Source organism: Carassius gibelio, chromosome B19 (genome assembly GCF_023724105.1).
Source record: "Carassius gibelio isolate Cgi1373 ecotype wild population from Czech Republic chromosome B19, carGib1.2-hapl.c, whole genome shotgun sequence".
NCBI lineage: Eukaryota > Metazoa > Chordata > Actinopteri > Cypriniformes > Cyprinidae > Carassius > Carassius gibelio.
The window spans coordinates 36,392,654-36,418,452 of record NC_068414.1 but is presented as its reverse complement, the minus strand read 5'-3'; the positions used below and the strand labels follow the sequence as shown (position 1 = coordinate 36,418,452).

Genomic DNA, 25,799 nt, shown 5'->3' with positions numbered 1-25,799 from the left:
CTAAAACAACACTAGGAATAAAGTAAACGTATTAACATGATTGATTTTCAGACAGAGCATACAAAAACATTTCTGTTTCACACATTAATAGAATGATTAAAATGTTATTTTATTTTAGCTACGGTTGTTTAGATTCGCTTGATGCAATGAAATAAATAAAACTAAGACTAAAAACTTAAAGATGACAGAAACACTAACTGCTATCTGAAAGCTCTCTGAATGACAGTGAACAGCACTAAATGAAGCCTCCTGACAGGATGGATTGAAGTAACCCAGGCGTGAGTGAACATTACACATTAACCAGCATCAGCACAGCTCCGGCTGTCATCCAGCCGCTATCTTGCTGACAAAACACTTCAGACGTCCCGGGACGAGGGGCGAGGACTAAAGGTCTTTAATAACCAGATCCCCGTTACTATCAGCACATCTCACTCTATCTCTAGCACTTCCCTGAGAAGCACAGTCCTGAACAGAACCTGCCAGACATCAGACATGAAGCTGAAGCTGAAGCTCCCGAACCCGGGTCTGGACGAGCGGATCCCGTCTCACGCCGAGCTGGAGAAGCTGGAGCTGGAGGAGGCTGGAGATCGTCCACAGTGGGACAACAAAGCCCAGTACATGCTGACCTGTGTGGGCTTCTGTGTGGGGCTGGGGAACGTCTGGAGGTTCCCGTATCTCTGCCAGAGCCACGGAGGAGGTGAGGAACACAGACACACCACTGACTCAAACCTGTAGACACGTGCAAAGAGTCGAAGAAGGACGAAGGGAACGGAGAGAGAAATAATACATGCATGTCTGAGCTGCTTCGGATGAAAGCATCTGCAGAGTGTTTTAATGTGAAATATAAAAATAATCAATTGATTGATTAATACCTCTATTATTAAGTTGTTTTGGATAAAAGTTTCTGCTTGATGCATAAATGAACTGAAAAATCAAACAAGTACAAAGAAGGGAAATAAACTATAACTTCATTTAATTTTTTTCAGCTTAAATGATTTTTAAGGGAAAACTATTATTAATCTCTTATGAATTATCCCTGTTAATGCCAAAACTCTTTGGTTACCTTTTAGTTTAAAGTTTCCTTTTACAGTGTAATTATACATGATTTAAGTATGGAGTGATTTTATGTACTTACTATTAGAGTTTGATTATGCATAATTAATTGTTATTAGTCTATAATAGTAAGGGCATTTAACGAGGACACCTTAAAATAAATGTTACAAAATCTTTCAATAACTGTAATAAAAAAAAGGAGTTAGAGGATGGTCAGACTTGCTTTTTAATGTCAAATTAGACCAATTTACATTTGTATGAGATTGACTTATAAAATAGTTTTGAAGAAAAAAATGGATAAAAAATAGTGTGTCTAAGCAGTTTATGTAAGCAGTGACTAGAGTAATTTGTGTTAATGAGTGATAAAGTTAATGTATAGTGATTAAATATTCCTGTGGTCATTAAATAACTGAGAGGGGAAACAGCCAAGAAACGTTCTGAGAAGAAAAAAAACAAACTTAAAATCTCAAATTTGAGGATTCTCTATAATTATTATAAATGTATCTAATTTTATTATAATGCATTCAAATCTTATTAGAGCACATTTAAGTTGTGTTGGATAAAAGAGCTTGCCAAACGCATAAATGTAAATACCAGATAAAAGAGTAAAATATCAATATTTAAAGGGTTAAATAAATGTGAGTCGCTTTGATTAAATGCATCTACTACATGCATAAATAAACACATTTCTAAGCTGCTTTGTGCATAAGTGCATAAATGTCGAATTAAAATAATAATAAATAAATACCTCTATTGTAGGTTGTTTTGGATTAAAGTGTCTAATAAATGCATAAATGTAAAATAATAATAAATAAATAATTCTCTATTTTAGGCTCCTTTGGATAAAAGTGCATAAACGTCACTAAAACTAAATATTGCAATGTTGTAGATTGCTTTGGAAAAAGCACCTGCTAAATTCAAGAATGTATGTAAAAGCTCAAACTCACTGAAAATGGATCAATGGTTTTGCGTCTGATTCGAGTGTTTCCTGCCGGCCGCTCCAGGAGCGTTCATGATCCCGTTCCTGATTCTCCTGGTTCTGGAGGGAGTCCCTCTTCTGCATCTGGAGTTTGCCATCGGTCAGAGACTGAGGAAGGGCAGCGTTGGCGTCTGGAGGTCCATCAACCCGTACCTGACCGGCGTCGGTGAGTCACAAAGACATAAACGTGTGAGGAACGAGCTTGACTCCTGCAGGAACGAGTTCAGATCATCCGTTCCTGCAGAGTCTGGTGTGTGTAGAGCTTCACATGTGTGTGTTTGTGCAGGCATCGCCTCCATGCTGGCCTCCTTCATCGTGGGCATGTACTACAACACCATCATGGCCTGGGTCATGTGGTACTTCTTCAACTCTCTGCAGGAACCTTTACCCTGGAGTCAGTGTCCGGTGAACGCCAACAGGACAGGTATCACTTTACTTTAAAGCTTTATGCATGATGCATTATTAAAGCTATTCATAATACATGTTATAATGCATCATATGTTCTCATAAATTGATGTGACTAACATTAAAATGCATGATAATATTTGAATATACCTTGTTGCATATGGATGCATTGTTGTTTGTCATGTGTTTTAATGCATTATAATTTCTAAAAGTATATTGTGATGTTGTCGTTCAATGCATATTTAATGCATTCATCAAGACTTTAAGTGAAATAAAATATCAGATTAAAATCTTTAATGTAAATGTTAAAATTGGAAAGCAGAAATAATATCAAAGCAACAGAGAAAAAAATGGTAAATGTTAAAATGAGATGATATAGATACACATATATTAGATGAGAAACATGTTGAATTAAAAAAACATTACATGAAAACTTGGAAATGTTGATATAAAATAAAATATAAATGACATATAAACTTCTAAAATGTTAGAAATGTTGATTGATTAAATTAAAAGATTAAATAGAATTAAATTTTAAAAGTTAAGTTAAAATCTGCTATCAATATATAACAATATATAATAAAGGAAATAGATGAAAAAATTAAATTTTTAAATGATAAATATTAGAGGAAAACTTAATCGTTACTATTTAGAAATGTTAATATATAAAAATCAAATATAAACATTAGATGAAAACATGAACTGATTTCATTTCTAATATTAATGTTTAAGTTGAAATACTAAAATTACTAAAACTGAAATAAAAATACAAATAAATAGAAATGTAGAACAAAACAATTACAAAAGCACATAAATTTACCAAAACTAAAATGTATACTGGACATATAAAATTATTAAATTCTATAAAGCAAAAAATAATTAAATTTTAAATAAATTAAATTAAAAATAATAATAATAATTTACATTCCTAATTAATGTTCCTGGGGCAGGTTGCATAAACTTTTTAGATAAAAAAAAAAAAAAAAAAAACGGGTCATAACTTTTTTTATTTAGTTATGAAAAGGTATATCTGTTTTATTTTTAACTAAGTCGGATTGAACTCTTTGGTAACTGTTAGTTGGTCAAACTACACGGTGGCGACGTTTATGCAATTAGCCCCTGGTCTTATTATAAACATAAAGCATGCATTTTAAAGAAAAGCTCTGTAAGTTTCTCCACCTCTGAAAGGCAATGCTGTTGGTGTCATTTAATCTAACCTGACTGTAATCCTGTACTGAGTGTGTGACGGGAGCGCGTCTCTCCGCAGGTCTGGAGCCGGAGTGCGCGCGCAGTTCTCCGGTGGATTATTTCTGGTACAGACAGACTCTGAACAGCTCTGCGGCGATCGAGGACTCTGGAGGTCTGCAGTGGTGGCTGGTTCTGTGTCTGTTCTGTGCCTGGACCGTCCTGTACGTCTGCTGCATCAGAGGCATCGAGACCACCGGGAAGGTGACACGCAAAACACACCTCATACTCACCGATACTAGCGATAGCTTCACAGCAGCCGAAACCAGTGCAGGGGTAACGCATTACAAGTAACGTGCGTTACGTAATCAGATTACTTTTTCATCAAGTAACTAGTAAAGTAATGCATTACTTTTTAATTTGCAAGAGAATATCTGAGTTACTTTAAAAAAAAAAGAAAAAAAAACAAACACACTGATTTAGTATTCATCAAAATGAATTAAAACAGTGAAATGAAAACTCAAAATATGACGCGAACCTGCAATACTTAAATAATACAAATGTATTTAATCCCATTTTATTAACTGTCTTTACTGCTGATCTTTGATGATCCAGCTCGACCATACTAATACAAAAATGACTTTAGATAAACCGTGTTTCATTGTTTTGTTCGTTTTATTGCTGAAGAGTGTTGAACCTTCTTCTCCTGTGTTAAAGACGTGAATTTACTTTCCCTTAAGGTTTAGTCTTTCTTTACACTTTTTGATGTGAAAGGGCTTTTACATTTGCTATAGATAGAACACATTATATTTAAAAAATAATGCAAAAGTAACCTAAAGCAGTACTTTCCATAAAAAGTAACTAAGTAACGTAATTAGTTACTTTTTAGGGGTTAACGCAACATTGTAATGCAGTACTTTTAAAAGTAACTTTACCCTACACTGATAAAAAGTTTCTGATCAGTAAGAATTTTAATGCTTTTTAAATAATTATCTTCTGCTCAACAGGCCTGTGTTTATTTGATACGAAGAACAGCATCAACTGTGAAATTGTTTAGAAATATTTAGACTTTTTTTTCAAATTTAATTTATTCATGTGATTTCAACGCTGAATTTTTTGCATCATTACTCCAGTCGCATTATTCTTCAGAAATCATTCTACTATTCTGATTTGCAGCTCAAAAAATAAAATAAATAAATAAATAAATGTTGAAAACATTGTTTTTTTGATGAATAGAAAGTTCAGAAGAGCAGTTTTTATCTATAATGCATTTATAATGTCTTTATCATCACCTAAAAAAGCATCCTTTACAAATAATAGTATTACTTTTATACTTTTCTATTTAGCTTTACATTTAATTTATTTCTTACTGTAGTAATTTTAGTACTTCAACTAATTTTAGCACTTCAACTTACAGTTAAGATTAACATAACTTTTACAAAACTTTATAAGAACGCTACCTGTTTAAAACTGAATTGTTTCCCAATTGATGAACTCTGCAGCAATGACATTTATTGAATTGAATTCATATTTTCTTCTGTAGAGTAGCTTCATAACTGAAACGTTTGTTTCATAACTGATGAAGTTTATAGAATCACGGTTCTTTCTGCTTTGAGTAAGTCTGTCCTGTATAAAGCACTAACAGTGATGTGATGATCTCCTGCTGTTCTCAGGCCGTGTACATCACATCCACGTTACCATACCTGGTCCTCACCATCTTCCTGATACGAGCGCTAACGCTGAAAGGCTCTGTGAATGGAATCAAGTTCCTCTTCACTCCAGACGTACGTTCAGTGGTTAACCCTGTGTGTGAGTGTGTGTGTGTGTGTGTGTGTGTGGGTGTGAGCTCTGACGTGTCTCTCCCCTGTTGAAGGTGAACGAGCTGATGAACCCGACCACGTGGCTGGACGCTGGAGCTCAGGTGCTCTTTTCCTTCTCTCTGGCCTTCGGGGGACTCATCTCCTTCTCCAGCTACAACTCGGTCCAGTAAGTGATCTAAACACACACTACACACCCAGGATGACACTGATGAGAAGATGCCTACTGAGGGAGGGCCATACATCTGAATAATCTGCCCAAGAGGCAACATTTAAATACTAAATAGAACAGGTCCCAAAACTGACCCCTGAGGGACACCCTGGCATACAGGCGTAGTCTGAGATCGATTAGTACCCAGGTAAACAAACTGAGAACGATCTGAAAGATAAGATTTAATTAAACCAGTTCAACACAGTTCCAGATACACAAATCCATCTATGTAGTCTGTCCAGTAATATGCTATGACGTATCGTATCGAATGCAGCACTAAGAAGATTTTAGTTTAGATTTTAGTTTTAGTAATTTTAGCACACCAACATGAACTTTTTTTTTGATCGGTTAGTTTTTAGATATTCACTTTTAATTTATATTTGTTTTAGTTTTATTTTAAATAAATGTAACGTTAGAACATCAACTTGTACTTTATTTTATTTCAGTTAGCTGCCTATGCGACATCTTTAATTCTTGTTTATTTTTTTCCATCTAATCTTTTTCCTCGTTTCAGTTAATGAAACAATGCTGCCTAAGAGAGCATCTAGTTTATGTTTCTGTTCATTTTAATGCATATTTGGCATATGAACACACGGAATTGAATGGAATGGAAGCTTTACTGGCAATTGTTTCATGCATTGTTCTAATATATTTTTTACTTATTCATATATTTAATCAAGTTATAGTCACAACTTTGGATGGAAACATGGAAACAAGGCGAATGCCTAAAAGCATTTCCTATGTAGGCAGCTTACTAGGTTTTGGAAAAGAAGCTAAAATTGTACATATTTTGAACAAAATGATTATTTTTCCATCAGTAATAACTGCGAGCAGGATGCTGTCACCATATCCATCATCAACGGTCTGACCTCCGTCTACTCCGCCACCGTCATATACTCCATCATCGGCTTCAGAGCCACGGAGAACTACGACGCGTGTCTAGAGAGGTACGTCTTTACATACACTACTGTCTGTAAGATTAATCTCTATTAAGAAATTAATACTTTTATAAACGCATGATTCCACTGAAGAAAGAAAAAGCTACTTTAAAGATGAACAGAAGATACTTCTTTCAGAAGCTCTGAAGACTCCAGATGTTTGAATGGTAGTGTGACCTCATCGTATTAAACTTTCTGACAGTAACATCCTGACGCTGATGAACGTGTTTGATCTGCCGGAGGGAAACATCACGGAGAGCAACTACGACAGCGTTCTTCAGCATCTCAACAGCACAGCACCAGCCGTCTTTCAGGAGCTCCAGCTGAAGACCTGCGACATGCAGACGCTCCTCAGCGAGGTACGACAGAAACCACACATTGATTACTAACCCCCATCCTTCACTAAATCATTCTGAGCTCCCAGGGTCTGAGTAAAGATCTCCAGATGAACAGCTGTGCTGATGTTTGGTTTCAGGGAGTTGAGGGAACCGGTCTGGCCTTCATCGTCTTCACCGAGGCCATCACTAAGATGCCCATCTCTCCTCTCTGGTCGGTGCTGTTCTTCATCATGCTCTTCTGTCTGGGATTGTCTACTATGTTCGGGAACATCGAGGGAGTCGTGGTGCCTCTGCAGGACCTGAACCTGCTCCCCAAAAAATGGCCTAAAGAACTCTTCACTGGTAAACACATCAAACACAAACCACTTCCAATCACTTCCAAGTAACGCACGTTGTGTAATCAGATTACTTTAAGTAACTATTAAAGTAACGCATTACTTTTTTAATTTAGAAGGAAATTACATTACTTTCCATAAAAAGTCACTAAGCTGTTACTTTTTTAGGGAGTAAAGCAATATTGTAATGCATTACTTTTAAAAGTAACTTTCCCCAACACTGATCAGCTGACCTGCTGATGTTTTTCAGGTCTGACGTGTGTTGTGTCCTTCGTGACGGCGCTCGTGTTCGTCCAGTCGTCTGGTAACTACTGGCTGGCACTGTTCGATGGCTTCGCCGGCTCTATTCCTCTGTTGGTCATCGCTCTCTGTGAGATAATCGCTGTGGTTTACGTCTATGGGATTGACAGGTAAAAGCCAACTTGGACAATTTGCTAATTCATGCTGACAACATGTTAACATTGTGTTAGCAACATCATAATGCTAGCAACATTTTAACAGCATTCTAAAAATGCTAGCAACATGCTGAATCATGCTTAAAATATGCTAAAATGCTAGACATATGCTAAAGATGCTAGCAACATGCAATGTGTTAAATCATGTTAATATGCTAGTAAAATGCCAAAACATGTTAGGAAAGCATAAAATCATACTAGCAACATTTTAAAACACACTAAAAATGTGCTAAACATGCTAAAACGAGCTACCATGGGTTAATTAGCAACACATTAAAACATGCAAACGATTTGCTAAATCAAGCTATCAACATGCTAAAACATACTAGAAATGTGAAATTATGCAAGCAACATTGTAATATGTTAAAAATACACTTACAATGTGAAAACTCATGTTAGCTATGTGCTAAATTACGTTAGCATGCTAAAACATGTTAGCAACATGCCAAAACATGCTAAATCATGGGTTAAAATGTTAGAAGCATGTTAAGTTATGAAATATCATGCTTTAACGCTTTAGCAATGTGCTAAAGCATGTAATAATCATGTTATTTCAAACTTTTAAACTAGGCTTTGTCAAGCCAACATCAAGGTTTGTTTACTAACTTTACTTGTCTAGTTGATCTTATTATGCACATTGTTCACAGTTCCAGTTCTAGTTCATGCTGTAGTTTAATACAATACACAGCAACAGCTTGTGTTTCGATAGATGCAATTAGAAACTCCTGATGTTTTCAAGAGCTGAGAAGAAAGGTAAAGCTGTTCTCTGTCTATCCTCCAGGTTTAACAGTGACCTTGAGTTCATGGTGGGACACAAGCCCAACATCTTCTGGCAGTTCACGTGGCGGTTCCTCAGTCCCATCATCCTCCTGGTCATTCTGATCTTCTACTTTGTCACTACAGTCAACAAACAGCTGACCTACAACGTCTGGGACCCTGAATCAGTACGTATGGGGCTATATCTAGCATTAGCAAATTCAAAATGCATGTTTTTTACATTATTACTTTAAGCTTGTTTAAAAAAAAATGTAATATCCAATTTAAAAATGATAATATAGAAACTGAAAGATGTGGTCAACATGAAATCTAAATTTACTCAAATAAAGGTTCAGTCACCTCTACACAAAGCAGCTTGTTATAAAATAAATAAATAAGTAAAAATATGTAATTGCAACTTTTTATGTTACAGTTAAAATTTTCCCCCTAAATGGAGATAAAACGTCAGGTTTGCGAGATGAAACCTCAGAATTGTGAGAGGGAAAAAAAGAACGAACTGTGAGATTTAAAAAGAATAAAGATTATCTTTATTGCATGGTTTGGGGGGGGGGGGGGGTATTTGGACAGACAACACGTCCCCTGAAAAACTTTGTGTTCAATACTAGAATGTTTGTTGTTGCGACAAAAAAAAAAGTTGTGAGATTTTAAATGTAAAAAAAACTAATAAAATAAAATAAAAAAAATCGCAATTACATTTTTTATTCTGTGGAGCCAAAAAATTTTGTACTTCACAACTCTTTTTTTTTTTTTCAATACCCATTCAATTTCCAAAAGATTAAAATAGTATCCTTGTTAAATATCCTGTCTCTATGGAAGCTTGTTTCCGCCAAGGAAATAACAAAAGGTAATTGCGACTTTTTCATCTCAATATTCAGACTTTTTTCTCGCAATTCAGAATTCATGTCTCACAATTTAGACTCGAAAATGAAAAATAAATCTGAACTACGACAATTTTTTTATTTGGTGGTGAAAAAAAAACTTGTTCCAATTTTATATTTTAAAACGTAATGTCAAATTAAAATAATGTTACAATTCAAATACACGCTAAAAACACATTAACGTATAAAATGTAAAATTAAAATACATTTTTTTAAATGTAAGCAAATCAAAATAAAACAATCGTAAAATGAGAATTATTACATAGCTTTATAGCAAAAACAAATCAAAACACTAAGAATGTATTAAAACGTGAATAATTAAAAATAAAAACGATTAAAATATGTGTGAAGACTAAGCTCATCTTCTGTGTGAACAGGATAACTTCCCCACTCTTAAAGAGGTGAACTATCCGAGCTGGATCAGCGGGATCATCTTCATCCTAGCCGGCATTCCCAGTCTCTGTATCCCAGGAGTCGCCATCATCCGAGCTCTGTGGAGATGCTGCTCGAAGGACCAGGAGAAGAACGAAAAGAGCAGCATTTCCGGAAAAGAAACCAGTTTGAATACAATAGCGTAGACCGTGTGGAGCGATGAGGCCACGTCCAAAATAAGCTCACGGATAACATTCGAAATGACGTCAGGTATTGAACTCTGACATTTGTACTATATACACTCACAATATATATTTGTGTAATAAACAATGATGGTTTTTCAATGTCTCTATCCACCTTATTTTGAAACGTGAAGCTAATATTTGGAGCGAATGAAACCGGAAGCCGTGCATATTCCACTTAGAAATGATTAAAAACAAGGTGGATAGAAAACAGATCTAGATTCTCTACGTTTGTTTTAAAGAGTGTGTGTTATTGTCATCATTTCCCACAGGACCCGCTGTATTTATTTCCCAGCGCTTACAGAACAGTTTGTCCTTAAGGTTTTAGCGCTTATCTCTCAGTGTTGAATTAATAATTATCAGAAGCTGATATATTGTGCTCTCTTTGTTCTAATAGAGGCTTTTTGTTTTACTGGTGAACTTACAGTCAGGACACGCCGATAATCTACAGTTAGTTACTGTAATATCTTATCTAACACACACACACATGAAACAATACAATCAGCGCAGGCTAATAAAGACACTAATTGAGTTCTGAAGAAAGAGTTTCCAACACCTGGCCTGGAATGCTCTTATGCTTATTTCTACACAATTCTTTAACAAAAGAATATTTCACATGTTTACTGCTGTATGACACTTACAGCAATAATAATTAATACAGATTATTTTGACACAGGGAATCCCCAAACGTTTAACAAACAAACACTTTTGAGCTGAAAGCCGGAGATTTTAGGTTAATATTTCAGTAATTAACAACAAATTCACACATTTGTTTTTAGTAAGGGTTTTATTTTGATTGTTTTTCATTTTGAAATTATTTATTTTAACTTTACATTGTTATGATTTCATACATTTTTGTGAGTGTTATTTTTGGTAGATTTTATTTTTTAAATATTGATATAATTTTTATGGTTTAATACATTTTTAATAAGTTTTCTGTTCTGATTTGTTTTTATTGCCACTGTTTTAAATAAATTTTACATTTTGATTCAATGCATTTATAGTGTTTTATTTTGAATTGTTTTTTTGCATTAAAATTAATGTTACATTTTATGATTTAATACATTTTTAGAAAGTGTTCTGTTTTGATTTATTTTAAATGTATCATATTATTTTATTTTGATTTGTTTAAAAAAAATAATTCTGTGATTTAATACATTTTTGTGTTTTATTTTGATTGATTTAAAAAAATAATAATTTACATTTTATATGTGAAGTGATTTGATTTGTAATTTTATTTTAATTAGTCATTTTATGTTTAAATTATTAATTAATCACCACTTACAAACCAGGAATGAGGCTAATATAAAATCCAGGACATGTTTATGATATAGCTTTATGGCAGTTATTGTTTATTATAATGTAATAAAAAATTATCTTTACACATTACTGTATCTCTTGATGTCTTAAATGTGTTTGCTGTAAATTGCATCCGCTCACAATCAGCAGCAGGTGGCGCTATGAGAACAACACTGAGTGAAAACCATTACATGCAGACAGCCAGCAGACATGAAACACACATCCTCAAACTTCACCAATTATTGACAACATAATAAATATATAAGTAATAAACAAAAACATTCCAAACCAATCTAAAAAATTATAATATAATTATATAATTATACATTAAAATTAATTAAAGTTAAATAAAACTACAGAATAATTTAATTTAATTTAACTTTTAATTTATTTTTAAAATGTTTCTTTTTATATTATCGTTATTGGTTGTAGTTTTTAGTTTTGGTAATGTTATGTGCTTTTGTCATTGTTATTAGTTTTTATTTCATACTTCTATTTAGCTTTATTATTTCAGTTTTAGCATGCAAGTACTTTTAATTCATTTTAGTGCTTCAACTTAAAAAATTAACACTGGAAATGTTGCTTTGGCAACAAACTCAAATCAGTTTATGTTATTTGGTTTTTATATAAACATGTTTGGACTTTTCCTGAATCCCAATCTTCTGCGCACCAGTGTACATGTGAGCATACAGTACAGATATGAAAGTGAAAACTCAAGTCCTAATCGAGTGTTGGGTCTGCTTTAATAGTAAAGATGATCATTGTCAGGCTGATAACACAAGCCCTCGTTAACAGCGATTAAAGCATCGAGATCTAAAGCTGATGATGTCATCACTAATGGCCCGAACACCCGAGTTACCAGTGTCCCTCTAAAACCGTGCATCTGAGTTTAATGACAAACCAGAGCCATGCTTTCAGAATTATTTACTAGCTGTGCCCACATTATGATTGTCTCTCTGCCTGTATATTACGAGAAAGGACTTTGTTTTTAGCCGAATGATATAAAAATGTAATGAGGACTATAAAATATTACAGCAGTGACACACAGGCAACCTTTGCATCTTGGTTTTTATAGTGAAAACACGGATTTAGGCAGAAGTTACACATTAAACTGCAGCACACAGCTCTGAAACTGCATTTTCAACCAATGCATAAATTATCCGCCCTGTTTATAGTTAGTTGTGCGAGTACATAACCCAGCTGTGGTGCACACACACACACACACACACACACACACACACACACTCTCACATCAGGATGGACACAGCCAGCGAGCAGGAACGGCCCAAATGGGACAATAAGGTCCAGTATCTGCTGACGTGCATCGGATTCGCCGTGGGACTCGGGAACGTCTGGAGATTCCCGTACCTCTGCCAGATCTACGGAGGAGGTGACTGGATTAATACTGAAAATAACGCAGAAGATGATGAGAGGCTTTAGATCAGCTTCTACGCTGAGAAACATTCAGTGTAGGATTTACTTTAAAACTATTTATGATGGTAAATCTGACAATAATTACAAACAAATGGCATTGAATTACACGTCAAATTTTGATGTAGAAAGACTGAAATTGAAGTTTCTCATAAAACATCCACCAATAATCTCAGAAAAATTATGTATATATATATATATATATATATATATATATATATATAAACATTTTTGACATTGTATTTTTATTTTTTTGTTATATATTTATATTATTTGACATGTTTACTTTATTCCTGTTAACACTCGAAGACTAATAAAATAACATATAAATTAACGTAATAGTTTGAAACGTACGATAAGCTCTGATTTATTAACAGTAGTTGATGCATTGACTTACAACAAGCAATATATGTATTTACAGCACTTTTTGTTTAACATTAGTTAATAATAACACGACATGACAAAACACAAATAGCATTAATATTAATAAACGCTATATTGTTCATTGTTGGGTCTAATAATGCATTTAACTTAACCATTTCTGTAAATCGTGTAGAAAATACTTTATGATTGCTGTTGAAAGTAATTAAATAAATCAACTTCTTCCTGGAGCTTTTAAATAATAAATTCAGTTATAATTATATTAAGTAGGCAATTATTAAATGGATTAAAACAAATGCTCAAGTAATTTCAATATTATTTATACAGCTGTTCTTTATTATAAAAAAGGGTATCAAAACACTAAACCAGTTATTAAACAACAATATATGCAAAATACAATACAATGCTGCATTTATTAGTCAACAATATTACGTGGAAAAATTCAGATATCACCAGTGTTTGGGGTTTATTTTTTCAATTAAGTAATAATGTAACATTACTTTTAAATTAACAACTAAATTTCTTAGTTACTTTTGCAATTGAGTAATGAAAGTGACAGCCCTCCTGTCCACATGTTGAGAGGAACCAGGAGTAAGTGCAGAGACAGAGGCACAATTTCACTTTTGGTGTGAAAGGGCCTTTAAAGTTGCCAAAAATAAAACTTTTTAACCCATGTGGCAAAGAGTAAAGTAAAATAACAATGCATTACTTTCCATAAAAAGTAACTAAGTAACACAATAAGTTAATTTTATTATTGAGTAACGCAATATTGTAATGCATTACTTTCCATAAAAAGTAACATTGTACTGAACAACGCATTATTGTCAATTACTTTCCATAAAAAGTAACAATGTACCAATTTACTTTTTATTGAGTAATGCAATACTTTAATGCATTACTTTCCATAAAAGTAACAATGTTACTCAATAGGCTACTTTTATATCGAGTAACGCAATACTGTAATTCATTTCTTTCCATAAAAGTCACTTCTTTATTGAATAAGTTACTTTTTATTATTAGTTACTTTTTTCTTATTGCGCAAAACGCAATACTGTAATGAATTACTTTACATAAAAAGTAACAATGTAATGCAAAAAGTTACTTTTTATTGAATAACGAAATACTGTATTGCATTACTGTCCATAAAAAGATACAATGTAACACAATAAGTTACTTTTTATTGAATAATATACTTTTATTGAATACCGAAATACTGGATTCAAATATGTTCCATAAAAAGTAACAATGTAACACAGTAAGTTACTTTTTAATTGAATTAATTACTTTTTTTACTGAATAACGCAATACTGTATTGAATTACTCCTTCCATAAAAAGTAACAATGTAACACAACAAGTTACTTTTTTTTTATTGAATACCGAAATACTGTATTGAATTATGTTACATAAAAAGTAACAATGTAACAATGTAACACAATAAGTAAATTTTTTTATTGAATTAATTACTTTTTTACTGAATAACGCAATACTGTATTGAATTACTCCTTCCATAAAAAGTAACAATGTAACACAGTAAGTTACTTTTTTATTGAATACCAAAATACTGTATTAAATTACGTTCCATAAAAAGTAACAATGTAACACAATAAGTTACTTTTTAATTGAATTAATTACTTTTTTACTGAATAACACAATACTGTATTGAATTACTTTCCATAAAAAGTAACAATGTAACACAACAAGTTACTTTTTTTTATTGAATACCGAAATACTGTATTGAATTATGTTACATAAAAAGTAACAATGTAACACAATAAGTTAATTTTTTATTGAATTAATTACTTTTTTACTGAATAACGCAATACTGTATTGAATTACTCCTTCCATAAAAAGTAACAATGTAACACAGTAAGTTACTTTTTTATTGAATACCAAAATACTGTATTAAATTACGTTCCATAAAAAGTAACAATGTAACACAATAAGTTACTTTTTAATTGAATTAATTACTTTTTTACTGAATAACACAATACTGTATTGAATTACTTTCCATAAAAAGTAACAATGTAACACAACAAGTTACTTTTTTTTATTGAATACCGAAATACTGTATTGAATTATGTTACATAAAAAGTAACAATGTAACACAATAAGTTAATTTTTTATTGAATTAATTACTTTTTTACTGAATAACGCAATACTGTATTGAATTACTCCTTCCATAAAAAGTAACAATGTAACACAGTAAGTTACTTTTTTATTGAATACCGAAATACTGGATTCAAATATGTTCCATAAAAAGTAATAATGTAACACAATAAGTTACTTTTTAATTGAATTAATTACTTTTTTACTGAATAACACAATACTGTATTGAATTACTTTCCATAAAAAGTAACAATGTAACACAACAAGTTACTTTTTTTTTATTGAATACCGAAATACTGTATTGAATTATGTTACATAAAAAGTAACAATGTAACACAATAAGTTATTTTATTGAATTAATTACTTTTTTACTGAATAACGCAATACTGTATTGAATTACTCCTTCCATAAAAAGTAACAATGTAACACAGTAAGTTACTTTTTTATTGAATACCAAAATACTGTATTAAATTACGTTCCATAAAAAGTAACAATGTAACATAAGTTACTTTTTAATTGAATTAATTACTTTTTTACTGAATAACGCAATACTGTATTGAATTACTGTCCATAAAAAGTAACAATGTAACACAAAAGGTTACTTTTTTATCGAATAAGTTACTTTTCTATATAAAATAAACGCAATAATGTATTGCATTACTTTCCATGAAAAGTAACTTTCCAGTTTGTGAACAGTCAGATCTGGAGGTTGTTGTGTTGTTGTGTGTGTGTCAGGTGCGTTCCTGATCCCGTACCTGATCGCACTGGTCTTCGAGGGGCTACCTCTGCTGTATCTGGAGCTGGCCATCGGTCAGAGTCTGAGGAAGGGCAGCATCGGCGTCTGGCACTCCATCTCTCCTCTGCTGGGTGGAGTCGGTGAGTGAAACACACTCTTCTGCACGTTACTCACACACACTAACATGCAGAATGTTTCCAGACACAACCATAAAACTAAAAAGTTCCTAAGCTAACTTCGATGATGGCTTGACAAAGCCTTATTTGAAATAACTAACTAACTAGTTTCACGTTTAAAAATGTTACTTGAAGTCATGTTATTAAAATGTTCTAGAACATTGCTAAAATATTTAAGCAAGTTACTACCATGATTTAACATGCATATTAACGTGTTTTAGCACATTGTTAACATGATTAATATGTTGCTGACATGATTAGCATGTTGTTAGTATTACTGTATGTTGTTAACGTGATTAGCATTTTGTTAACAGGTTGCTAGCATGTTTTAGCACACTGTTAACACGATTAACGTAGCCATACTGCAAGCATGTTTTAACACATTGTTAACATGATTAGCATGTTGCTGGCATGATTTTCATGTTGTGAACATGATAAGAATATTGTTATTTAACATTTTAATTTAATATGTTGATAGCGTGTTGCTAACATTATTTAACAAATTGCTAGCATGTTTTAACATGATTAATATTTTGGAAGCATGATTTAGCATCTAAGGGACTTTCATTTGTAGTTTTGATAGGTCCAGCTTTGTTTTTACAGATGTGAAACATGCTGAATTTTATCTGAACAGATAAACATGGCTTTTATTCTCTGGTTGTTCTGTGATTTTCCATGACTGAATGCTTGATGTGTTGTCAGATTGTGTTCCTGCATTATAAGTCTTTATGAGCTCATAAAAGCATTATTGGGTTATTACCGTATGATTGCGCTTGTGTTGGCAGGCGTGGCGTCGATGATCATCTCGTTGCTGGTGGGTTTGTTTTATAACACCATCCTGGCCTGGGTTCTCTGGTACTTCTTCCACTCGTTTCAGGAGCCGCTGCCCTGGAGTCAATGCCCCATCATTGAGAACCGCACCGGTACGGAGAGAAAAACACACCAGGAACAAATACAACATCTCAGTCCATTTGGACATTTCTTTCATCACAATTAAACTTGTTTTCTGTCAGGTGCCCATAAATGTAATATAATGAAAATTAAGCGAAGGATGAGGTTCAGACAGGAAATAATAAAAAATCTGAATACTGTAAATCATAAAATGTAAGAAGACAGAGGGAAAGAGAGAGAGAGAGAGAGAGAGAGAGAGAAAGAGAAAGAAATAGAAGAGCAATTCTTACAAAACCTGTCAAGGCCTGTCAGCATATCTCAGTCATGTAATTTATCAGCAATAAATAAATAAAATGTAATATAAATAAAATAAAATAAACACACATACATAAAAATAAAGGAATAAATACAAATATGGTAAATAAAATAACTACCAAAATATGAATAAAAAGAAAATAAATACAAATATAAATGTATATTAAAAGTAAAGAAAAATACAAAAACAAACTAATTAATAACATCTGTAAGAGTACAAAGCAAAAAAAAAAAAAAAAACTACATTCAAAAATTAAATGAAAATAAATACATAAATAGAAAATAAATAAAAACATAAATGCAATACAATTAGGAATGCATATAGTTTAAGATATACTTTATATAATATTCACAAATTATATATATATATATATATATATATATATATATATATATATATATATATATATATACATACAAATTAAACATACATATAAATAAATAAATACATACAAATATATTACAATAAAAAATATAGTACATAAAATAAATACATAAATATGAATAAAACAAACATAAATTTACATTAAAAGTAAAGAAAATAAAATTTTAAACAAACAATTAAATAGGAATACATAAATAAATTCACCAAATAAATCAATTAAAAAGTAAATATAAATAAAATATAAATTAAATGTAAGTATATGAAGTACTTACATTAAGAATAAACATATAATATGACACTGTTTTCTCAAGTGTCTGAGGTGTTGACCTGGGTCCGTGTGTTACAGGTTATGTGCAGGAGTGTGTGGACAGCACACCGGTCAACTACTTCTGGTACAGACAGACACTGAACATCACGCCGGACATCGAGCAGAGCGGCTCGCTGCAGTGGAAGCTCGTCGTGTGTCTGGCCTCGGCCTGGAGCATCGTCTACATCTGCTTCATACGGGGCATCGAGACCATCGGCAAGGTGAGCCCAACCGTCCCAAATACACCAGCCTTTACTGAGCTGCATCATGGGTTATGTGTTGGTAGATAACCCTGCATTTGAAATATGATATAAACTGTTATAACTTAATACTTTTCATAAACCCATGCATAAAGTGTGATCATTTTTTAATTTCATCTATCAGTTAGATATTCATGTTCATCCACAAAATTCAGTCCAGAAGTATAAGAGACATAGGGGAAAGGCTAAATATAAGTTACAAATATTTTTTGACACTAATATAACTTCACAGATTATTTTACAGAAGGTATTTTTGACACTAATGGTGCCCCATACAAACCCGGGTCAAAAATGACCCGAACACAAAACACGTTATATCTCTGAAAGAATAAAAGTAAAAAATCTGGGAAAAATAAACTATGTGTATTTTGAGGATCTTCACGCATTTTCAGAGGTTCGTTCTCTTACTAAAAACTATGCATTGTTTAGAAGTGTTTCTCTGGACTGTGTTGCAGGCCGTGTATGTGACGGCCACATTTCCATACCTGGTGTTGACCATCTTCCTGGTGAGGGCCCTTACTCTGCCCGGGGCCACAGACGGGCTTCGGTACCTCTTCACTCCAGACGTGAGTCTCTCTCTCTCACACACACACACACACACACACACAGGTTTGACGTGTGATCTGGTCTCTGCAGTGGGCGCTGCTGATGGATCCTCAGGTTTGGCTGGACGCTGCGACCCAGATCTTCTTCTCTCTGTCTCTGGCGTTCGGGGGACTCATCGCCTTCTCCAGCTACAACCCCAAAAAGTACAACCTGACAAAAAAACAAATCAATGACACCAATGACTCTTACATTTCACCTAAAGGCATAAGTGTGCAAACACGTGTGGACCTGAGTGTGTCTGTGGTTCTTCAGGAATGACTGTGAACGGGACACTCTGGTTGTTGGGATCATTAACAGCGCCACATCTCTCTACGCTTCCATTCCCATCTTCGCCATCCTGGGCTTCAAAGCCACCAGCAACTTCAACTCCTGCATTGACAGGTGAAGCACAGCAAACTCAAGTTGTGTGTCTATCATGCATGAACACACACACACACACACACACACACACACTGTAATGAGAGGCTTTAATGGTGTTTCCTTCCTCTGCAGTAACATCCTGGATCTGACCAACGCTTTCGACGTCACCGAAGGAAACATCACGATGGAGAACTACGAGAGCTGGTTAACATATCTGAACTCCACCGATCCGGACAAGGTGTCCAGTCTGAACCTCAAACACTGCGAGCTCCAGAGCTTTCTGGACCAGGTAAACCGAACAGAACAGAAAATCAATCATAAAACAGCTCAGATTCTCTTTCTACACCGTTATATTTATTCAGCTGGCTTGCAAACCCCTTCAGAACAGCAAACTGAGATGCGTTTTATTTTTGAGGATGATGAGAAAGTTCAAAAGAACAACATTCGTTAACAATAGGAATCTTTTTTTTCATTATACATTTCTTCACTTTTCATCAATTTAATGCAGCATTGATGAATAAAAGTATTAATTTCAGTGTGCATCTCGGTCTTTAAGATTTCGAATAATAATATAAATAAATAAAAAAATAATAATAATGTTAAATTACTTTTAAAAAAATACTTTGAAGTGAACATTTCAAAATACAAAAAAAGCAAAAAAACTAATGTAAATAAAAAGTAGATAAAAATATACAAAATAAATATTATAAAATAAAATAATTAAATTTAATTAAAATTAAAATATAAATTAAAAATATAAATTATTTTTTTTATTAAAAAGATAAAAATAAAACAAACAAATTATAAAAAAAATGCTAAATTAACATCCGCTCAAAACAAAAGGGTGGGGGTCTTAAAAGTACTTAAACATAAATAAAATAATGAATAAATAATTATAAAATAACATAAATCTAACACAAAAATCTAAATTACAAATTAAAGTTTAATAAACAAATAAATAATACTTTTACTAAAAACAAAACTATATATATATATATATATATATATATATATATATATATATATATATATATATATAAAAATGCTAAATGAACTACAATTATATACAAGACAGGGCTTTGTTTCCTAAAGCTAGGAGCTGTAATTAAAGCTGATGGTGTGCTCTGGATGAATCTGACGGCTCTCTCTTACCCAGAGTGCTTCAGGAACGGGGCTGGCGTTCATCGTGTTCACGGAGGCGGTGATCGAGATGCCGGGGTCACAGGTGTGGGCCGTGCTCTTCTTCGTCATGCTCTTCAGTCTGGGTCTGTCCTCCATGTTCGGGAATCTGGAGGGGGTCCTGACGCCACTGCTGGACCTGCACCTGGTGCCCAGCTGGATGCCCAAAGAGCTCTTCACAGGTAAACACACACACACACACACACACACCATCCACAGGTGCACACCAGCTCGTCTCGAGCGCTAACCACGAGCTCTCCGTGCAGGACTGATCTGTGTGTTCAACTTCCTGGTGGCCCTGATCTTCACGCTGGGATCTGGCAACTACTGGCTGGAGATCTTCAACAGTTACGTGGGCTCCATCCCTCTCCTCGTCATCGCCTTCTGTGAGATCATCGGCGTCGTCTTCTTCTACGGGATGAAGCGGTCAGTGAACTCACTCAATACACACAGACTGACCGATGAAACACAACAGAAGCTGCTGCTGCAAACAGCTGTTCATCAGAGCAGGGTTCATGAGCTCATCAAAATAGATAACCATTAATAAAACCCTACATATACCAATAAATTAAATTGGAAAAATGTATTTGTGATTTAAATGAATAACAAAAAAATCTGAAATAAAATTCAAAAATAATTTTCAAATTAAAATAACACTTAAATGTTAAAAACGCTGAATGTTAAATTGAAACGAATGATTTCATGAAAACATAAACAATCCAGATAAAACACACTTAAAATGAAACCATTCAAATTTAAATATCAACACCAAAAAATGTAGTAAAAAGCTAAATTAAATTAAACGTAAAATACAAAAACGAAAGATTGCTAAAATTAAATTATGTATGTTTAATTAATATGAATAATAAAATAAAATGTAAAATTAATAATTGTAAAAAAAATAAATAATTAAAACACTTGCTAAAAATGAATTAAATCATTAAAAATATATATTTAAAAAATAAAAGAAATACTCAAAATGCAATACATTTCAATAAAAACCAAAGTATAAAAATATGAAAAAAAAAAAAAAAAACCTTTATCAACTGAATAACTTTTTTTTGTTCTTCAGCTCATTAAAATGGAAGAAAGAGATGTTTCTTTAAAGAACCTTTTACTGAATGGTTCTTCAATGCCATCGCTGTAAAGAACCTTAAGAACCTTTATTTTTAAATTTGCACAATGAAATCATAAAAATGTAAAAAATAAAAGTCATCAAAGTTAAAATAAATAAATAAATAAATATTTAAACGAAACACTTTCTACAAATTAAATTCTAAAAATAAATAAAGATAATTTTAAAATAAAAAAAATTAAAACAAAAGTTTAAATCATGTCATGTTTCTCACATGAGCATGCTGATATATTGTTGAAATATGGAAGTAACATCTTCAGCTTTGGCTGACTAAAGAAGTTTGGGAATCAGTATGAGACGGTTCATCGAGACAGATGACTTGTGTTTCAGGTTCAGTGATGATATCGAGAGCATGACGGGCCGCCGGCCGAACCTGTTCTGGCGCGTGTGCTGGATGGGCATCAGTCCCATCATGCTCCTGGTGGTTCTGGTGGCGTACATCGTGGTCCAGGTCCAGAAACACCCCACATATCCAGCCTGGAACCCAGAATATGTGAGTCTGAAGCACATCCACACACAACACGACCAATAACACCCAGCGTCCCTACAGTATCACACACGGCCGTAGCCAAGAACTTATCGCTCATAAGTTTTCACACCCCTTGCAAAATGTGCGTTAAAACATCTTATTGTTTATGTAGTAGCCTACTGACCTGAATAAGATATTTTGAAAAAAAAAAACAACAACTAAAGTTTACATATAGTCCAATAGAGAAAATAATAGTTGAATTTATAAAAATGATCTTGTTCAGTAGTTTTCATCCCCTTGACTCTTAATACTGTGTTGTTCGCTGAATGATCCACAGCTGTGTGTTTGTGTGTTTAGTGATAGTTGTTCATGAGTCTCTAGTTTGTCCTGAACAGTTGAACTGTCTGCTGTTCTTCAGAAAAACCATTAAGGTCCCACAAATTTTTTGGTTTTCCAGCATTTTTGTGTATTTGAACCCTTTCCAGCAGTGACTGTATGATTTTGAGATCCATCTTTTCACTCTGAAGACAACTGAGAGACTCAAACACAACTATTACAGAAGATTCAAACACTCACCGATGCTCCAGAAGGAAAAAACACGCATTAAGAGCCGGGGTGTGAAAACTTTTGAACAGAATGGAGATGTGTACATTTTTCTCATTTTGCCTAAATATCTTTTTTTATTTTTTTATTTAGTACTGCCTTTCAGAGGCTACAAAAGATACTTACATATTGCCCAGCAGACGAAATAAGTGAAATGTTCCCCCGATCTTCAAGTTCATAATGCTGTGTTTGTGATGGTGCAGGAAAAGTTCCCGGAGTCGGAGGTGAAGCCGTACTCGGACTGGGTGTTCGCCATCTGTGTGCTGCTGAGCACCGCTCCTGTTGTCTCCATCCCCATCGTGGCTGTTTACAGACTGATCCGACGGCAAACACGGCCACAGACCGGCAGCAGTCTCCCAAACCCCTACGACAACCAGGCCTTCAGCACCGAGAGCTTCAAAGCGCTCTAGAGACACTTCCCATCATTCCCTGCAGCACCATCCCTAACCCTTCAGCAAGAAGGATCTGAACTCTTAAACTTTTACTTAAACTTTACATACTTTTTATTACTAAAAATGTTTTTTGTGGTTGTTCTTAAACTAGGAGGATAAAAAGCAAAAATAAAAAAATAAAAAATAAATATATAATAATGACCATTTAAAACGAACATCTTGAGAAAGAATCTGAACTCTGAAAATTATTATGACTTTACTGCATCTTTACATTATTTAAATTAAGAAAAACAAAAAAATTTATTGAAATTTTATTTTTTGTTACTAAAATAGCTGATAGCAGATGTTTTTCCTCTTTCAATTAACTTATTGTTTTATTTCTAAAGATTATTAGTACCAGATCAAATCTTTAAATTTATATTTTTTATTAAATGTTTAATAAATAATATAAATTATATTCTAAAATTAAATGTATACTGTATGATTAAATTCTACTTTATAATTAAATTATAGACTACCAGTCAAAAATTCTTGAACAGTATGTTTTTTTTTTTAGTTTCTTCAAGCCTATAATTTTTGATCCAAAATCATTTTTTACTATTTACTAAAAATAATTTTACTATTTAATATATCTGTTTTCTGTGTGAATCTGTGTTAAAGTGTAATTTATTTCTGTGATGTACAGCTGTATTATCAGCATCATTCCTCCAGTCTTCAGTGTCACATGATCTTCAGAAATCGTTATATATATATATATATATATATATATATATATATATATATATATATATAAACGTCTTTTAATATTTTTCAAATGCATTCAAGTATAATTTGTGTTGATTTGACAGTAGCAGGAGAGATTCTAGTTCAGATCAATATTTGACTCTCACTGTAAGACAAACCTCTTTAACATTATATTTTGGCAGACTTTCCTCACCTGGTCACACATTACAAACGTCAGTGAATTTCCGAGGACTGACAGGAGTGAGAGAAACTGTGTTTTGCTCACTGATCACGTTCTCTTACTGGCAGATGAGATTTAGTTAGTCAGTAACCAGAATAACCAGCACAAGTATTTACAGCAGTCATAATGTGAGTGAACAGTGAACATCAGCTGTCCTGACAGAACTGACCATCAACTCATTCACCAATGGAAAAATAGCATGTTTGTTAATCAATATGAGATTATAATAATAAAAAGGCATTTGTTTGAGTCTTGCATGTCAATAGTGCAAAAGCACAATAAATCACAGCTCAACTAACATTTAATATAAATAACATTTATATACAAACACATTTATTGTGTATATAATATATAAATATATATATAGAGAGAGATTGATAGAGATTTTCTATAATTTTTATATTTCATGCCTTTTTAACTAAAATATTTTATTTAAAAGTATTTAAATTCAATGTTTAACATTAGTTGTATTTACTCTGACAAATATTAAAAAATGTTAAGAGAGACAGACAGACAGACAGATAAAAAGATAAATAGTCAGACAGATAGATAGAGTCAGATAGACAGTCAGACAGATAGATACAGTTTTGTTCAAAATAATAGCAGTACAATGTGACTAACCAGAATAATCAAGGTTTTTCGTATATTTTTTTATTGCTACGTGGCAAACAAGTTACCAGTAGGTTCAGTAGATTCTCAGAAAACAAACGAGACCCAGCATTCATGATATGCACGCTCTTAAGGCTGTGCAATTGGGCAATTAGTTGAATTAGTTGAAAGGGGTGTGTTCAAAAAAATAGCAGTGTGGCATTCAATCACTGAGGTCATCAATTTTGTGAAGAAACAGGTGTGAATCAGGTGGCCCCTATTTAAGGATGAAGCCAACACTTGTTGAACATGCATTTGAAAGCTGAGGAAAATGGGTCGTTCAAGACATTGTTCAGAAGAACAGCGTACTTTGATTAAAAAGTTGATTAGAGAGGGGAAAACCTATAAAGAGGTGCAAAAAATGATAGGCTGTTCAGCTAAAATGATCTCCAATGCCTTAAAATGGAGAGCAAAACCAGAGAGACGTGGAAGAAAATGGAAGACAACCATCAAAATGGATAGAAGAATAACCAGAATGGCAAAGGCTCAGCCAATGATCACCTCCAGGATGATCAAAGACAGTCTGGAGTTACCTGTAAGTACTGTGACAGTTAGAAGACGTCTGTGTGAAGCTAATCTATTTTCAAGAATCCCCCGCAAAGTCCCTCTGTTAAAAAAAAGGCATGTGCAGAAGAGGTTACAATTTGCCAAAGAACACATCAACTGGCCTAAAGAGAAATGGAGGAACATTTTGTGGACTGATGAGAGTAAAATTGTTCTTTTTGGGTCCAAGGGCCACAGGCAGTTTGTGAGACGACCCCCAAACTCTGAATTCAAGCCACAGTACACAGTGAAGACAGTGAAGCATGGAGGTGCAAGCATCATGATATGGGCATGTTTCTCCTACTATGGTGTTGGGCCTATTTATCGCATACCAGGGATCATGGATCAGTTTGCATATGTTAAAATACTTGAAGAGGTCATGTTGCCCTATGCTGAAGAGGACATGCCCTTGAAATGGTTGTTTCAACAAGACAATGACCCAAAACACACTAGTAAACGGGCAAAGTCTTGGTTCCAAACCAACAAAATTAATGTTATGGAGTGGCCAGCCCAATCTCCAGACCTTAATCCAATTGAGAACTTGTGGGGTGATATGAAAAATGCTGTTTCTGAAGCAAAACCAAGAAATGTGAATGAATTGTGGAATGTTGTTAAAGAATCATGGAG

At 33.4% G+C, this 25,799-nt stretch overlaps 3 protein-coding genes across 4 annotated transcripts in view; all 3 read left to right on the top strand.

The window, feature by feature from the left end:
- The window catches only part of LOC127978676 (semaphorin-6D), a 276,967-nt gene that overhangs the window by 68,439 nt on the left and 182,729 nt on the right, over window positions 1-25,799 (top strand). The window lies entirely within an intron of this gene.
- slc6a19a.1 (solute carrier family 6 member 19a, tandem duplicate 1) lies at window positions 418-11,369 on the top strand. Of its 2 annotated transcripts, XR_008158585.1 has the most exons (13): window positions 418-697; window positions 2,058-2,198; window positions 2,319-2,456; window positions 3,705-3,886; window positions 5,296-5,406; window positions 5,496-5,608; window positions 6,469-6,597; window positions 6,791-6,947; window positions 7,064-7,268; window positions 7,512-7,671; window positions 8,498-8,660; window positions 9,749-10,013; window positions 10,258-11,369. XR_008158585.1 is itself a non-coding variant. In XM_052583516.1 (12 exons), the coding sequence occupies exons 1-12, from the start codon at window positions 493-495 to the stop codon at window positions 9,947-9,949; spliced, it is 1,905 nt and encodes a 634-aa protein (XP_052439476.1). In that variant the 5' UTR covers window positions 418-492; the 3' UTR covers window positions 9,950-11,369. The 2 variants fall into 2 exon arrangements, 1 of the variants encoding a protein (XP_052439476.1); XM_052583516.1 differs by having other exon boundaries at window positions 9,749-11,369.
- slc6a18 (solute carrier family 6 member 18) lies at window positions 12,499-24,227 on the top strand. Its single transcript, XM_052583517.1, has 12 exons — window positions 12,499-12,674; window positions 15,939-16,079; window positions 16,901-17,038; window positions 18,053-18,234; window positions 18,729-18,839; window positions 18,910-19,022; window positions 19,132-19,260; window positions 19,372-19,528; window positions 20,396-20,600; window positions 20,685-20,844; window positions 21,884-22,046; window positions 22,829-24,227. Exons 1-12 carry the CDS (start codon window positions 12,542-12,544, stop codon window positions 23,033-23,035), a joined length of 1,839 nt encoding a protein of 612 aa, XP_052439477.1. The 5' UTR covers window positions 12,499-12,541; the 3' UTR covers window positions 23,036-24,227.

Bases quoted from the DNA above. Each gene is read 5' to 3' on its own strand.
- slc6a19a.1 (XM_052583516.1), top strand. From the start codon at position 493: ATGAAGCTGAAGCTGAAGCTCCCGAACCCGGGTCTGGACGAGCGGATC. The intron at 2,457-3,704 runs GTATCACTTTAC...GTCTCTCCGCAG, and splicing joins GGTGAACGCCAACAGGACAG to GTCTGGAGCCGGAGTGCGCG. The intron at 3,887-5,295 runs GTGACACGCAAA...TGCTGTTCTCAG, and splicing joins GCATCGAGACCACCGGGAAG to GCCGTGTACATCACATCCAC.
- slc6a18 (XM_052583517.1), top strand. From the start codon at position 12,542: ATGGACACAGCCAGCGAGCAGGAACGGCCCAAATGGGACAATAAGGTC. The intron at 18,235-18,728 runs GTGAGCCCAACC...ACTGTGTTGCAG, and splicing joins GCATCGAGACCATCGGCAAG to GCCGTGTATGTGACGGCCAC. The intron at 20,845-21,883 runs GTCAGTGAACTC...CTTGTGTTTCAG, and splicing joins TTCTTCTACGGGATGAAGCG to GTTCAGTGATGATATCGAGA.